This window comes from Scardinius erythrophthalmus (genome assembly GCF_964197995.2).
Source record: "Scardinius erythrophthalmus genome assembly, chromosome: 2".
Taxonomy (NCBI): domain Eukaryota; kingdom Metazoa; phylum Chordata; class Actinopteri; order Cypriniformes; family Leuciscidae; genus Scardinius; species Scardinius erythrophthalmus.
Window position 1 is genome coordinate 20,921,659 of NC_138222.1, and position 15,459 is coordinate 20,937,117.

Sequence of the window (15,459 nt, forward strand, 5' to 3'; positions counted from 1 at the left end):
CGCGCTGGCACCCGGACTTTGAAGTCCCACTCATGGAACTGTTGCGCTGCACAGATGGGGGAAAGACCCAGCCGGGCGAGGATCTCACGTTTCACTTCCCTGTAGTCGTCAGTGATCGCGGGAGGTAGGGAAAAATAAGCTCGCTGAGCCTCACCAGTGAGGAGGGGTGCCAGCGCGGAAGCCCAATCTTCTATGGGCCATCCCTCACGGTTAGCAGTGGTTTCAAATATTTGTAGAAATGCCTCCACATCGTCGTGAGCCGTCATTTTGGGTAAAAGTCGGGTCGCTCGCGTTCGGGGGTCAGGTAGTGGAAACGGCTGGGCATTGAGGGCAGCGATGTCTTCTTCAGCTCTGCCCTGCCGAGTGGCCAGATGTTCCATTATTTGCTGCTGACGGATGCTTACTTCTGTGAGGCGTTGCAGTAATTCCTCCATTTCCACGGAGAGAGAGAGCGCCGATCGGTGCTGGGGGTGGTGAACAGAGAGAAAGAAAAAATATTACTGCGGTGAACTGCAAACACTTGTGTGTGATTTCTCATGCAGTTGCCCGCATTCTCCACCAGATGTCACGGGTGAGAAATCACACAACAAGGTCGCTCAGTGAACAATAGCCCCGGAGGGTGGATATATTAGTGTTACTTCAAAAAAGGGTGAAACGGTGAAACAAGATGAGTGCTGTCCTCGTGGCTGGTGCTCTTGTGAAGTCCTCGTGCTCGTGAAGGTGGGTGTCCAGGCGTGCTCAGTCGGGCTGTCGGTCACTCGCTGCCTTCTGTTAAGTGAGGAACAAAGGGTTAGTACCAGCACGTTCAGCATGAGACAGGTTGTCTGTCGAAGTGAGAGAAGTGGCGGCTTTTACAGCCGCTTGATGATGGGCTGCAGCTGTGACCGATCAGCCCGTGATGAGGACGTGCAGGTGCTGTGCGTTGGTTGCCAGGGCGACGCTGATATGCCCAGAGAGACTCGTCACAATATATATATATATATATATGTATATGTATATGTATATGTGTATGTGTATATGTATATGTATATATATATATATATATATATATATATATATATATATATATATATATATAATATATATATACATATAATATATATATATATATATGTGTGTGTGTGTGTGTATATATATATATATATATATGTGGGTGTGTGTGTGTGTGTGTATATATATATATACCAGGTTTATTGTGCTTTGTAGGCATATACGTGTAGGGCTGCATAAAATAATAACAATAGCCTATATTCGTATAGTCTATAGTTTCCATTCGTTATGACGTTATGAAATGAAATTGGAGTAAAAACATGAAGCCTAATGTTTGGCGCATTTTGCTTTTCAAACGCACAGCGAGAGTGACTCAAACTCACAGGGTGTGCAGAGAACATATTTCAAGTCAAGTCAAGTCAAGTTTATTTATATAGCGCTTTTCACAACACAGGCTGTATCAAAGCAGCTTCACAGCAATAAATTAGAACAATACATCAATGTTTGTTTCTAGTGGAACGTCTACGTTTGGTAATGCTGATCAATAGTATCGTTGATTGATTAATTAAATTAAATATCCCCAACATTTCAACATGTTTCTGTCTATATAACATATATAAAAAAAATTATAATATAAAATATATATAATAAAAAAAGATATGTTATATATTTGTTATACAGTATATATATATATATATATATATATATATATATATATATATATATATATATATATATATATATACATACATACATTTTAGTCTGGAACCAGTTTAACTAGTAGCTACAATGTGAAGTTTATGCAATAATAACATTCTTACTATTATGCGTGGACATGTCTTACCTTAAAAATCTTTCTCACAATCAAATTGTGTTCTTCTAATTCTTCCGAGGTAAATCCAAGGTAAACAGCACAGCACAAACACAGTCTTCCAAACTCGATGAAAAGCAGAGGAATACTGAAGTCTCTGATTCTTTGTTTAGAGGTGAGGAGGGCGTTTACAGGTCTGCGTTCCTCCACGCAGGGATTTTTAATGACCACAGAGAGTCAGGACCTCGGTTTAATGTCTTATCCGAAGGAGGGCTACCAGTGGGCAACCAGTCTTGGGCTACAGAGTGATATGGCTGCTGGCTCGATAACATTTAAATTGACTCATGTATTTCTAAAAAGAATGACTTGTGTCTGTAGACCTTGGTATGACCCTACAGCAAAAACGGTGTGTTTAACAGGTGTGTTACCGTGTGGTGATGCAGTTGTGTGGTCTGTGGGGGATGCCCGTCATGGCTGTGCGTGTCTTAATGGAGATGAAAAAGGCTGGAGTTGAACCCAATGCCATTACTTATGGATACTACAACAAGGTGAGGAACGCTCACTTACTTATCATGCACTATAGCACTACACCACAGAGCACAGTGAAGACCACTCTGCCCTTACATACTGAAACTGCTAAGCTGCATGGTATTATTTTTTAATAGTGTCTTTCTGTTACACATAACTAGCTTTTTTTAGCTAGCAAAATTATGAGTTTACAACAACGACAAAAAAACTGGTTAAATTTGTAGACGTCAAACATTTGTCATTTTTATTTTTATTTTTTCTCTAGACTCAGATGCCTCAGTAATGTGAGAGATTGTTTTACATGTGATTGAAAGTCAAATTACAGAGTTCATTGTAGTTCATTGTCTGGTGCCTCTGAGCCTGAAGGCATAGAAATGCAAAACTCAAGATTTGTTAAAAGATACATTAATTGAACAATCTGAAAAGGTGCATTTCAAACAATTTTACAAATGTTCATTGCCAGATGGGATTATTCCACTTGAGAGTTTATAAATTAGAATATTTTAGATATCACACAAAAGAAAATGCCTTTAAATCTTCCATCTAACATCTTGAATATTTTGCATCATGAAATGATCTGGTCCTGTTGCTCCATTGAAGGGGAGCATTACAAATGTCAATGTGTTACCATGTTGAAACAATTTGTCATGGTTACTCCTGACCTGTCAATTGCTGTGTTTTGTCCAGGCTGTCCTGGAAAGTCATTGGCCAAGCCGTAACCGTAGCGGACTCTTCATGTGGACCAAAATGCGGAACCTGGTGCGAGGAGTGGTGCAGTTTAAACATGCATTGCATGGGACAGCTCTTCGTAGAGGTCCTTCTCTGATAACCACAGGTTCGAGTTCTTTCCTTCCTATGCTTAATGTTTATACATTGTGGCCCTAGAGTTGGGTAGTTAGAAACAGGTTTATGTTGGAGGTGGGGTTCCCTGCCCCTCCCTCTACCTCTACTTTTAATATCCCCCTTCTGGTCTTTTAAAATTTTCATTCAACCCCAGAGGGTATATGTTTTAGCCCCACTTCAGACAGAATGGATTTACATTTACCTATAATAATAGATGATGATGTAAGTAGTTTTCCGTCTATTAAAATATGTTACAGGTTATTGCGAGTAGAATGTTAAGTAACTAGATTAATATTGTATTATAATTTTAGGTCAAATGTTCATAAATGCCAGGTTAACACTTTTACTAGCAACTGCCATCCTCAACATCAGACAAGATTATCTCTACTCATCACCCATACATGATAAAAAATGTTGAAAATGTCATGTAGGTGAAACAGGAAAATAGTTTGTCTACATTGAAGATTCAGGCTAAATCCACTGAACTGCCTTTTACATTTAATTACCACAGAAGCCATTTTGACAGACTTGTACACATTAGAATCTCTTGCAGGCTGTTAAATTTTAAATTAAATTCAAGTCACATTTATTTATATAGCGCTTTTTACAATTCAGATTGTTTCAAAGCAGCTTTACAGAGATAACAGGAAAATAATGCAACAATGTTTGTTTTCAGAACAAAATAGCGTCACAGTCCAACTTAAGTAAGTTCAGTGATGTTTCATTTTTGTTGTAAACAAGTTATTCATTTAGTTCATTTATACATATGGCTGCTCTGGAGAAAACCGTAATGTCATTGTCCAGCTCAGTTCAGTTCTCATATAATGTTGTCAGTGCAGGCAGATCAATAATATTGTTGAGTATTAAATTAAATTAACTGTCCCCAACTAAGCAAGCCAAAAGCTAATGACAACAAAGGTGAAAAAGGCGACAGTGGCAAGGAACCAAAACTCCATCAGGTGGCAGAATGGAGAAAAAACTTGGGAGAAACCAGGCTTAGTCGGGGGGCCAGTTCTCCTCTGGCCAACAAACGAACAGTGTATGATTATGATTCAGGCAGCATTATAGGTCAGAAGTCAGATTGGATTGGAACAATCAGAATATTATCCATTTCCATCTGGTTGAAGATCGGAGTCATCATGGGTATGGAGACGAGTTTGTTGAGGATCAGTGCCGATGGCTGTCGTGTCGATGAGGCCTTCACAGGGGAGAGTCTAGTTGCAGCAATCTCTGCTGACACTTCAGGGATGCATTGTGGTCGTGTCTAGGTGCAGGTCCTCCATCTGGTCTGGATATGGTCCGGATCCAGTTGACTACATCATGCGTTGAGGTCATGTCTAGGCGCAGGTCCACCATCTGATCTGGATACGGCCTGGATCCGGCTGATTACAGTAAACCTCGGAATAAACAGAAAGACTAACATTAAAGTAGATGCCATTCTTCTTATGATTTAACGAGTACATAGGGTGTTATAGGTGTTCCCGGTTCTGGCTGACCTAATTTATGCAGCCTAATAATCATTTAACTGATTTGAATAACAGGAATGTATAATTTTTTTATGTGTATGCCAGGTTAAAGAGATGTGTTTTAGTCTTGATTGTCAACATTAAACATCATTAAAAAAAAAAAAAAAAAAGTTACTCATATTTAGTTTTATCTTCTGTTCTTATCATTATGAAATGACTGTGAAATTGTGTGTATTTTCATACAGAGCTTTCTGCAGGTACAGCAGCAGGTGCTGATGGAGACAGACTGAGTCATGGCAGTGTAGACAGCTCAAATGAACCTATTGTAGAGGAACACATACTCTTCTCCCACGGCCTTTTAGTTGAGGGCGCTATTAACAGTCAATATAGTACAGGTATTGTTGCCTTGTGTGATTCAAATACAATGTATGTGAAATTAAATATAATTTTATTAACATTTCCATGTTTTGTTTTATTGACTGAGTATGTGTTGTGTTTATGATTTCATAAGCTGGTCAGTCTGATCAGGGTTATGGATCTAAGGATGAGCTGCCCCAGGACCTTGCAGATGGACCTATAACCTCTGCTCCTCTGTCTACCAGCCACACCAGCAATAGCAAAGCAACCAACTCCCAAATTGGTACTGCACTGGATTGTTGTACTTTATATAGCTAATTAAAAGTTAATTGAAGTTAATGCAACTTTGAAATAATTAAATAATGCAATTGTCCTACACTTAATGCACTTAATATTTAACAAATATTTAACTATAATACCATTGTCATTCATGTTTATACAAATGACACCAATTTGTTTTGTGTGTAATATTTTATTCTTGTTGAGGTTCTAGGATAATTATATCACTGAAGCAGAATGAAATACTGTAGATGTCAAATTGAGTGAATGCATTAACAGCATTCAGAATTAACTGTTAATTATCTTTAATCACATGCATTAATACAGTTCCTTTTACAGCACTAAATTGTCTATTGTAATGTACATTGACATCAGGATAATTTCTCTAAGATAGTTTCCTCCTTTTGTCTCTTTACAGGGGTTGATATTGCTAGTTCTGTGGACAGTGTTGTAGCTGTGACGGAGCCCCCTAGCCCTGCTGAGATGGCACCTTGTGTAGCCAGCATTGTTAAACTGTCCACTGAGATCCCTGTCCACTTTGACAGCACTGCAGGCAGGGGAGAAACTGGTAAGTAACTGGAAATGTACACTGATATGATTAATAATAACTTGGTACAAGTTCCTTGATGCAGCATTTTATTTTACACATAACTTTTGTTGCCTTGCCAAGTACTGATATTTCTTTCTGGACAAGCAAATTCTAGCATTTATTGAGTGCTTCCTGAAATTAAGTACCATTGCTTTCATTGTCTTCCATGTCTCCAGCAGGTGTTTGTACAGGTAAGCTCTTCATGCCTCGTAAAAAGAGTGAAGATGTCACCCTGCCTGTGGAGGATGATTCTGGAATCCCAGATTCACAGGTGTCTCAGTCTGGACAGCAGCAGAGGGTGAAAGCCTTCATGGAGCGCAGCTGCAGTTTCAGTGCGGAGAGCAAAGCCGGCATGCTACAAAAGAAGGGCAGTCTGGAGCTCAGCGCTGATCACATGGGCGCGGATGCAAAAATACTCGCAGCCGTGTTCTCTGGCAGTCTGACCCCTCCTCCTTTTGGAACCATCGCTCCCTTTAAAGAGTTTAAGACGGAGGCTACACTGAGCCCTGCCCTCCAGGAAGAGGAACATGAAGATAAGCCGGAGAAGGAGCACAAAGCATTAAGTACTGCAGAAGAGAAAGTGGAGAAAAGTAGAGAGCTGGAAGATTCAGTTGATGCAGCAACACCCCAGGGTAGTGAAGGACTTGGGCGAACCATTAGCACTGGTTCCTCCTCTTCTAAAGCTGTGGAGAGGGAGGATGTTGAGGTGGGGGCAGATCCTCTGTCTCTCTTTGCCTCCGAAACTGAGGATGTAACCTCCATCCAGAGCCAGGAGTCCACACAGCCCTTTCCACTTTTGGTGTCAAGGAATCTGGCAGATGAGATTGAAATGTACATGAGTGGTAAACCTCTTAGTGGTAGATCTCCCAGCATGGAGTTGCAACAGGGATCAAATCATGAATCAATGAACTGTCCAGACTCTCCTGCAGTTAAGCAGTCTTTAGAAAGAAGATCGAGCCTTCCGATTGGTCCGGTCAAAGTGGCTAGTTCAACTGAAACACCAAAACGTAGCCCTGCCGTCACACGCTCTAAGACATTTGCATTCAAGTCCCCCAAGACCCCAGGCTCTGCAGGTCAAAGGTCATCGTCGCTGACCGCTCTTGTAAAGTCATCACAGAGCAGCTCACTGGGATCTGTTATCAATTCCATATCAGGCATCAAGATGGACTCTCTCCTGGTAGGGCCAAAAGTAGATATGCTTAAGTCAGGCATGAAGCAGGCAGCCAACGTGGCCAGTAAGATGTGGGATGCAGTGGCCTCAGCTTACTCCTACTCCGATGATGAGGTGAGAGACCAAAAGAAAACAAGTTGTTAGAAAATCAAAAGAGGTTTTCTTAATCAGAGATCATAGTACAGACGGATCAAAATCCGACCACATTAGACAGAAAAACTTATCTCAAGAGTAAATAGGTGAACAAAGTACCTCTTTTATGATTTAGTAACATACTGTTTTTTGAATTCTTGATTGTGACTGCTTAACATACATTCCAAGGGTGTTCACTGATGTTATGAATGAAAGCCAGGGATAGACGGAAGGTAAAAAAAAAAAAAAAGTCAATACAACAATCCTACCTTCCTGCTGTTTGTTGAGGGCAGTGGCTTTTAAAGGGCTCATGAATTTTTTTTTTTTTTTTTTTTTTTATGATATTTCCTGAGGTGCACTCATGTTAGTAAAACATTTTCATCAAAACCTTTTTATACCCTGATTATACTCTGATTTAAACACTCCATTTAAAGGGGCATGTCTCCTTTAAGACTTCAACAGAAATGCCCACTGCTATAATTAGGTAACATTTTTGCATATGAAATAAGCATTGTACATGTGTAACTCTTTTGAAAACTTGCTTTTATTATTACAGCTTCCAAGATGAACTAATTGTGAAAAGTGTTCACTAAACCATTATTTTTTAGATCTACTCCCATTGCATAAAAGGTAGCAATGCTGAACTTTGTAGCCTAACACAGTTATGGAAGTAAAATAATGTCAAATGTTTTTGAAATAAAAAAGCCTGTTGAATTGCACTACTTGAAAAAAATAGGCATTGCATTAACCATGCTTGCATTTTAATGCATTATATTTTTTAGGGCTGAAATTCAACATGGTTGCATATTTAAGCTGTGAATATTTCAATTAAAAACATTTCAAACACATTTTCAGTATTAAAAATTCAATAATCCATATTCACCTTTCATATTTCACTTCCAAAATATTCAAACTGTTTAAAAATACAACCTGTAATATTCAACAGGCAATTTTCGGTCAATTTTATTTCGCTTTGCAAATTCGCTTCCAAAAATTGAGTGGTTCAAATTTGACAGTAAATTCAACATTGACGTCCAGGAACTGCAGGAAAATCAGTAGATTGCCGAGCATACTCTCCATCTGCTGTTAGTCAATCTCACCAGCAGGGGGTGCAAAAGCGCGTGTTATTGACGAAGACCAGCAACAGTTAGAGCAAGCCATTCAATCATAAAACTCATTTACAGAAATGTAAGTGTATTTGTGATTATTATGACGCCAGTTTATTGTTAAATTCAGTGTCTTCACGGTTACTTTTTCTGTGTAGCCTACATGCATCTTTCTCTGCCGTGAATGCGATGCGGATGCGGATGTACATATCCAATGTTACATTTTTGAGGTTGACATATATTTCTCTTGGTTGTTTAGTTGCCTTAACTTTATATTGTGACAATATGCTGCATGCAGGCTATTAGGGTTTCCCTCAATACTTCAGGATTCTCCTGCTGGACATATAAAACGCTTAACGTAGCTTAAAGGACTAATTACAGTGATATAAAAGACCAAACTCGCAGGCAAGCAGATGGACAGAATATGAACTTAACGCGCAAAGCTTAATGCTGAGCGTTTCCCAGTGATAGACTGGCTCAAAGTTGGCTTGACGTTGGACCTATGCGTTGGACATTCGCACATTTAGGAACCGTCTCTAAAGTGTATACGACTTTGGTATACACGTTTCTAACTTTGATAGCATTTGAATAGAACGACTTACAGTCATAAAACCAACTGTAAAGTGTTCATGTAGTGTCAGGCATAATGCGCCCCCTTTGGATTTTTGATATTTATTCAAATAAATTTAAGTTTGCTATTTAAGTTAGAAACATATATGCCAATGTTTTATGCAACTTTAGAGACGGTCCCTAAATGTGCGAATGTCAAGCCAATTTTACATTTAGTCATTTAGCAGACGCTTTTATCCAAAGCGATTTACAGTTAAACTAACAATAGGAGGACAACAATATGCAAGTGCTATGACTCTTCCCAGTTTAAGCTAATGCAATACACGTAGGCATACTACAGTGTATATATATATATATATATATAGAGAGAGAGAGAGAGAGAGAGAGAGAGAGAGAGAGAGAAAGAGAGAATTGAATTTGAAAAACACCTTTATTACAAATTAAGTGTTTTAAAACATTAAAAACAAACTATTTAAAATAAATTACATAAATTGAATAAAATAAAGATTGTCATCTACAACAGAGCACAAAGCCCCTCCATAACACCAAATATCCTCAAACATGGCAAGACATGAAGTAGCTTTATAAAACCTAAAATCAATCAAAATTCTTGACTTCACCATGGCACCAAACATAGACACCAGATTAAATTCCTGATTTTGTTCAATTTTATCTTTCCGACTCGTGTATATTGCCATTTTACTTTTGCCCTAAACAAAATTTAACAACTGACACTCTCTCTGTCGTCTCTTTGTATATTTAACACCAAAGATAAAAGCTTGCATTGGAAATTCTTCATCAAAAGACTTAAACAAATTTTGTAAAACCTCAAATAAAGGTCCACTGCAAATCTCCAATTTTCTTATTTAATGGTGGCTTGTAAAAAGTTCTCCAATTTGGCTTAAAAACTTCATCCAAACCTAACACAATTCGCCAAGGTGTATCAGTTTTTCCATTTAATGCTTTTTTATTAAAACATTTCACACATGACTTGTACAATCTCTTGCCATTCACTTCTTTAAAGTCCATGACCACTACTTTTTCTGATTCCAGAAAAATTCCACCTTCCTCCTCTAAATTAGGTGAAACCATCAACCTTGGAAAAAAATCTTTATCATTGGGAGTAATTTCTCCCTCACAATGTTTCTTGAGTAAATCGGTCTCTTCCACTGTAAGGATAGTCTGTATCTTTCGTAATAGTTTTTCAACCACTCGAGTGGATCTAAACCCCAATTGTGTTGCCACCGCATCCACTTCAATAAAATCTGGTCCTGCCAGACTCATTAATTGACGAAGAGTCACCACTTTAGCCTTTACAAAGGCTTCTGTCAGTGACACTGATGCATTAGTAATGTCCAGTCTTGCACCATAAAGCAATGGCTCTTCCAAAAGCCAATACAACGATGCAGGATTGTTTATCCTTTGGAGTTTAAAAAGACTCCATACTTTAAAAAGATTCCGATAAAAAACTGGAAATTTCTCCACATTTAAAGTTTTTGGATCCAATAAAAATAAAGATTTGTCCAGAGTTAGACCTGCAGCAGTTTTTAAAATATCACTTGCCACTGGTCTCCAACTTACAGACTCTGGGCCTGTCAGGAAACGTTGTATAAATTGTGCACGAAATATTGCTGTCCTACTTTGTAGATGCACAAGTCCTTGTCCACCTTCTTCCTTTGGTAAATACAAGATGTTATGGATCACCCAGTGCATCTTATCCCAGAAGAAGTCTATCAACATCGATTGTATCTTAGCAAGAAAAAGTAGTGGTGGGTCAACACAATTCAGTCGATGCCAAAGAGATGAAGCAACAAGGTTATTAATAATAAGGGTTCGACCCCTATAGGACAATATTTTCTTAATCCACTTCCATTTATCCAAGCGGCCCTTTATTTTCTCAATCATCCCTTCCCAATTTTTTAATTGAAAAGACTCATCCCCCAAATAAACTCCCAAATACTTTAACCCATCTTTTTTCCATGTCAAACCACCAGGGAGTTTGGGGGGCACTGTTATCCGCTCTCCCACCAAAACAGCTTCACTTTTTGACCAATTCACTTTTGCAGCTGATACCATTTCAAAATCATCCAAAGTTTTCATTAAAAGGTTCACATCATTTTGCTCTTTTACAATTACAACAACATCATCAGCATAAGCTGATAAAACAAAAGTACTTTCACAGTTCATCAATGTGAGGCCTTTTAATACCCTTCTCAATCTTTGCAAAAGTGGTTCTATTGCAAATGTATAGAGCATGCCTGATAATGAACAACCTTGCCTCACTCCACGCTAAACTTTAAAAGGAAAACACAAGCCACCATTAAATTTCAACATACTCTCAATGTCATTATATAATACTTTAATATAACCTTTAAAAAACAAATTAAACCAAAGGCATCTAGAGTCTTCCATAAATAATCATGCTCTACGCGGTCAAATGCCTTTTCTTGATCAATGGAAATCAAGCCAAAATTAACACCACAAATCTTTGAAAAATCCATCAAATCTCGGATTAAAAAAATGTTATCAAATATAGATCTTCCAGGCACACAATAGGATTGGTCAGGACTAATTATGTCATCTAAAACTTTCCCTAATCTAATCGCCAATACTTTAGACAGAATTTTATAGTCAGAGCACAGTAAAGACACTGGTCTCCAATTTTTAATATCACTCAAATCTCCTTTCTTTGGGAGGAGTGTAAGAACTGCTCTCTGACTACTAAGTGGTAAAAAAACCACCGACCAAACTATCACTAAGAACTGCAAGCAAGTCTTCTCCTATAATGCCCCAATATGCTTTATAGAATTCAAAAGGAATCCCATCTATCCCTGGAACTTTCCCGTTTTGCGTACTCTGGAGAGCTTCATACAGTTCAATTAAAGTTATATCTTCACTAAGTTTTGCATTTGTACTTTCTGATAATTTTGGCAGATCTTCAAAGAAGAAACCATCAACATCTCGATCTATCCTAAGATCAGAAATATAAAGATTTTTATAAAATGTTACTGCTCTTTTTCTCATTTCGACTGGGTCTGATAACAGAACCCCAGCTTCAGACCTTAAATTCTGAATATACCGTCTTTGACCGTTCTTTTTTTCTAATCCGAAAAAAAACTTTGATGGAACATCCATCTGCTCTACATCCTGGAAACGTGATCTGACCAATGCCCCTTGTGCCTTTCTTTTATAGAATTCAGACAATGCTGATCTTTTCATGAAGAGAGAATCTAAATGGTCTTGATTTCCTGTTTCTTGAATTAAAACTTGAATTTCTATAATTTCCTCTTCTAACTTCTTTATAGACTGAGTTAAAACTCTTGTGACATTTAGAGTATATTGTTGACAGTTGCCTAATGTTTACTTTCCCAATGTCCCACCATTCCTGTAAAGAGGAAAATGGATCTTTTTGTTCTTTAAAAGACTCCCAATAAAACCTAAAAACATCTTTAAACTGTAAATCTGACAACAATGTCACATTAAAATGCCAATAAGAACTACTTAATTTAACAGAACTAACAATCATTCTACACACAACCAAACTATGATCAGAGAAACCTACTGGAAGAATTGAGCCATTTACAAAAAAACTAAGATGATGTTTGAAAACATAAAATCTATCTAATCGTGCCATCGACAACACATTTTCACGAGCATGCGTCCATGTGTATTGTTTAACATCATGATTAAAATTTCTCCTTACATCACCAAGCTCATTCCCTTCTATCATTTGTATCAGTTTTCGGCGTGAAGCCATATGTGGTTCTACATGATTCCTATCTATATTTCTTTCGACACAATTAAAATCTCCTCCCACAACCAAAAATTCTTCATTATCACATTTTTCTATTACTGTATTCAATTGATCTAAAAACAACATTCTTTCTATCTGTGCTTTTATCTTTAACAATCTACCTTTTACAATCTCCTCTACTGAACAAGATGAGGGAGCAAAATTTTTATTAAACAAAACTGCAACTCCTCTACTGAGTGAAGTATTGTGACTCAGAAAAAGAAGACCGCCCCATTCCTTAAGTCTGTTTTATACTTCTGCGTCGGACCTACGCCGAAGCCTCTACACTGTAGTCAACGCGTTGGTTTTCATTTATACTTCTGCGTCGTTGTCCGCGTTGACGCGCAATTACACTTGCAGAGGGAGCATGTGAAACCCGAGGGAGGGGTCCCAGCAGACCAATCACAGCGCTTGTGTCCGCGTAGAGTTGACGCGTTGTTACATTTTTGGAGAGGTGCACGTCAGGGTACGCCGGAGGGTACGCGCGCTACACACAGCCTACCACGTAGCTACGGCGTGAGTTCGACGCAGAAGTATAAAACAGGCTTTAGCCCATTCAACAGCAATTTTCGCGTCACTATGTGTCTCCTGTAAAAACAGGACATCAATTTTATTCTGTTTCGCTACTTCATATATCTGAGCTCTCTTTCTGCAATCTCTAGCCCCATTCACATTTAAAGATGCAATGCGAATGTCACCTATAAATAAAAATGAAAAAGAAACTACAGCACAGAGAGCAATACATCCAATAAGGGTATAAATACTAAACCATTTTATCATCATTATTCAATTGGAGTTGAATTTTTGTGACGATTTTTTTTAAACGATGTAGGCCTATTTCTTTATCTGTAAATCTTCCTTCACTCATTAAACACTTAATATTTTCCAGAAGTCTTCTGAGATCTGGAAAATATTCATCAATTTGCACTCCTCTCATATTTTTGGTCACCTTCAAGAATTTTTTGATCTCATCCACTCCATATTCAAGCCACTGGAATCAGAGCACTCACCCTCACTGCTTTCATTATCCACTTTATTCTCTTCTTGGTTCTTTCTAGCCTGTTTCAAAACCATGCTCTTGTCATTTTTTTTCCTCTTCAGAGGCGTTTTAAAAACAACCTGATCCATATCCATTAATGTGTCCTCATTTTGAATTACACTCTCCACTTGTAACTCAGTATCAGAAAACTGATTTAACCTCGTTTGTGTGTTACCAAGAGCTTCTCCACAATCAATACTGTTTTCAACACTCACAGGTTACAATTTCGGGTTTTTTGGCGTTTCTTTCATCAATTTCAACGCTTTGTCTATTTAGAACAGATTCAACATTTTTTTCTACAGACACTACTTTTGGACCACTAGAATTGGTAGTACTGGCGACTTCTCCATCTTTATTCTGCTCAGCGTTACCTTTTACACCATCATTCTGCCCACTGTGATGAGCGCTGTTTTCCGGGCACCCGCCGATCAAATGACCAGACTTTCCAACCAAAACACCTCATCGTGTCTGTAGTTACAAAAACGGTATAATCAAAATCATCCACTTTAAATTTAAAATTTACGTCAAGATCAGTTCTATTTCCGTTCAGAATAATAAACGTGAAACGCCTGAACGACACATGTTTCACTAAACCCGATTTACATCCTATAGCGATCTTTTTTATGGGAGCAATCAGTTTGCCAAAGCGTGACAATTCCTTCTTCAACATCTCATCTTTAATAAAGGGGGGTACATTTGAAATGGTGACTTTTTTAGCGGGAGTAGAAAGAGGTAGTACTGGAGTAAATAAACCACGTATGTGTATTCCCTTTCCAACAACTTCATTCGCTTTCTCTACTGTATTTAAAAACAGTACAATTGAGTTGTTCATTTTGGACGCCGCTAACACACATTCATGACCCACTACATATCACCAACCGCTACACTACACTCCTCCACACTCCCCGCAGCCACCACCTTCACACCGTGTCGCCGCGTGAGTAAATCGAGAACATTAACTCCTTGAGTCGCCATGCTTCCCAGTGCGAAACTGGTTTAGGCAAGCGCTCAGTTAGGTTTCTCTGCTAATTTCACAACAAACAAAACAACAAACAAAACAACAAAAAACACAAAAAAGTAAGGGGGGAAATATCTTTTAAAGCCACAGCGGGCACAAAAAAGACCACACACTCACCACACCACTCACTCCGCTCAACAAACGCCCGCACATGCGCAGAGAGAGAGAGAGAGAGAGAGAGAGAGAGAGAGAGAGAGAGAGAGAGAGAGAGAGAGAGAGAGAGAGAGAGAGAGAGGAGGTACACTGAGCATCAGAGTCGCCACAGACACAATCCTCAGTCTTCAATCAAAAGATTTGAAACTAAATTAAAAGACGAGTATACAGAACAATGGCAAAATGAAAATAAAATACAACACAAACTCCTCTGTTATCAATTCCTGAACAGAGATATCCAATTGGCCGAATATCTCAAAACAAAAAATCCAAAAGAAATACGAATTTTAACAAAATACAGAGTCAGTGACTACGAGCTGGAAATTGAAAGAGGTAGACATTTAAAAGTGTGGAGACCAAGAGAGGAACGTGTCTGTACACACTGCCACCAGGGTATCGAAACAGAATTACATTTCCTATGTACATGTCCCAAATCTGAAGACTTAAGAAACAAATATTTCCAAAAATTTGAAAAACATATACCAGGCTTCACTACCTACACTGAGGACAAAAAGCTTCTTATTTTATTAGGGGAAGATAAAAGCACAGCATGGCTAGCAGCTAAATATGTCTTCTCCTGTCACAATACAAGGCTAAATAAATAGAAAATTGTA

General features: G+C 38.4%; 1 protein-coding gene across 6 annotated transcripts in view; it reads left to right on the forward strand.

The window, feature by feature from the left end:
- Positions 1 to 15,459, forward strand: part of dennd4c (DENN/MADD domain containing 4C) — a 201,057-nt gene that overhangs the window by 167,673 nt on the left and 17,925 nt on the right. For 3 of the 6 annotated variants that reach the window (XM_081350713.1, XM_081350716.1, XM_081350714.1), the window contains exons 18-23: positions 2,221 to 2,349; positions 3,017 to 3,164; positions 4,884 to 5,033; positions 5,150 to 5,278; positions 5,693 to 5,842; positions 6,040 to 7,148. In XM_081350713.1, coding sequence (XP_081206839.1) covers positions 2,221 to 2,349; positions 3,017 to 3,164; positions 4,884 to 5,033; positions 5,150 to 5,278; positions 5,693 to 5,842; positions 6,040 to 7,148 — 1,815 coding nt within the window. The remainder of the gene's footprint in view (positions 1 to 2,220; positions 2,350 to 3,016; positions 3,165 to 4,883; positions 5,034 to 5,149; positions 5,279 to 5,692; positions 5,843 to 6,039; positions 7,149 to 15,459) is intronic. The other 3 variants (XM_081350715.1, XM_081350717.1, XM_081350718.1) reach the window with 3 other exon arrangements.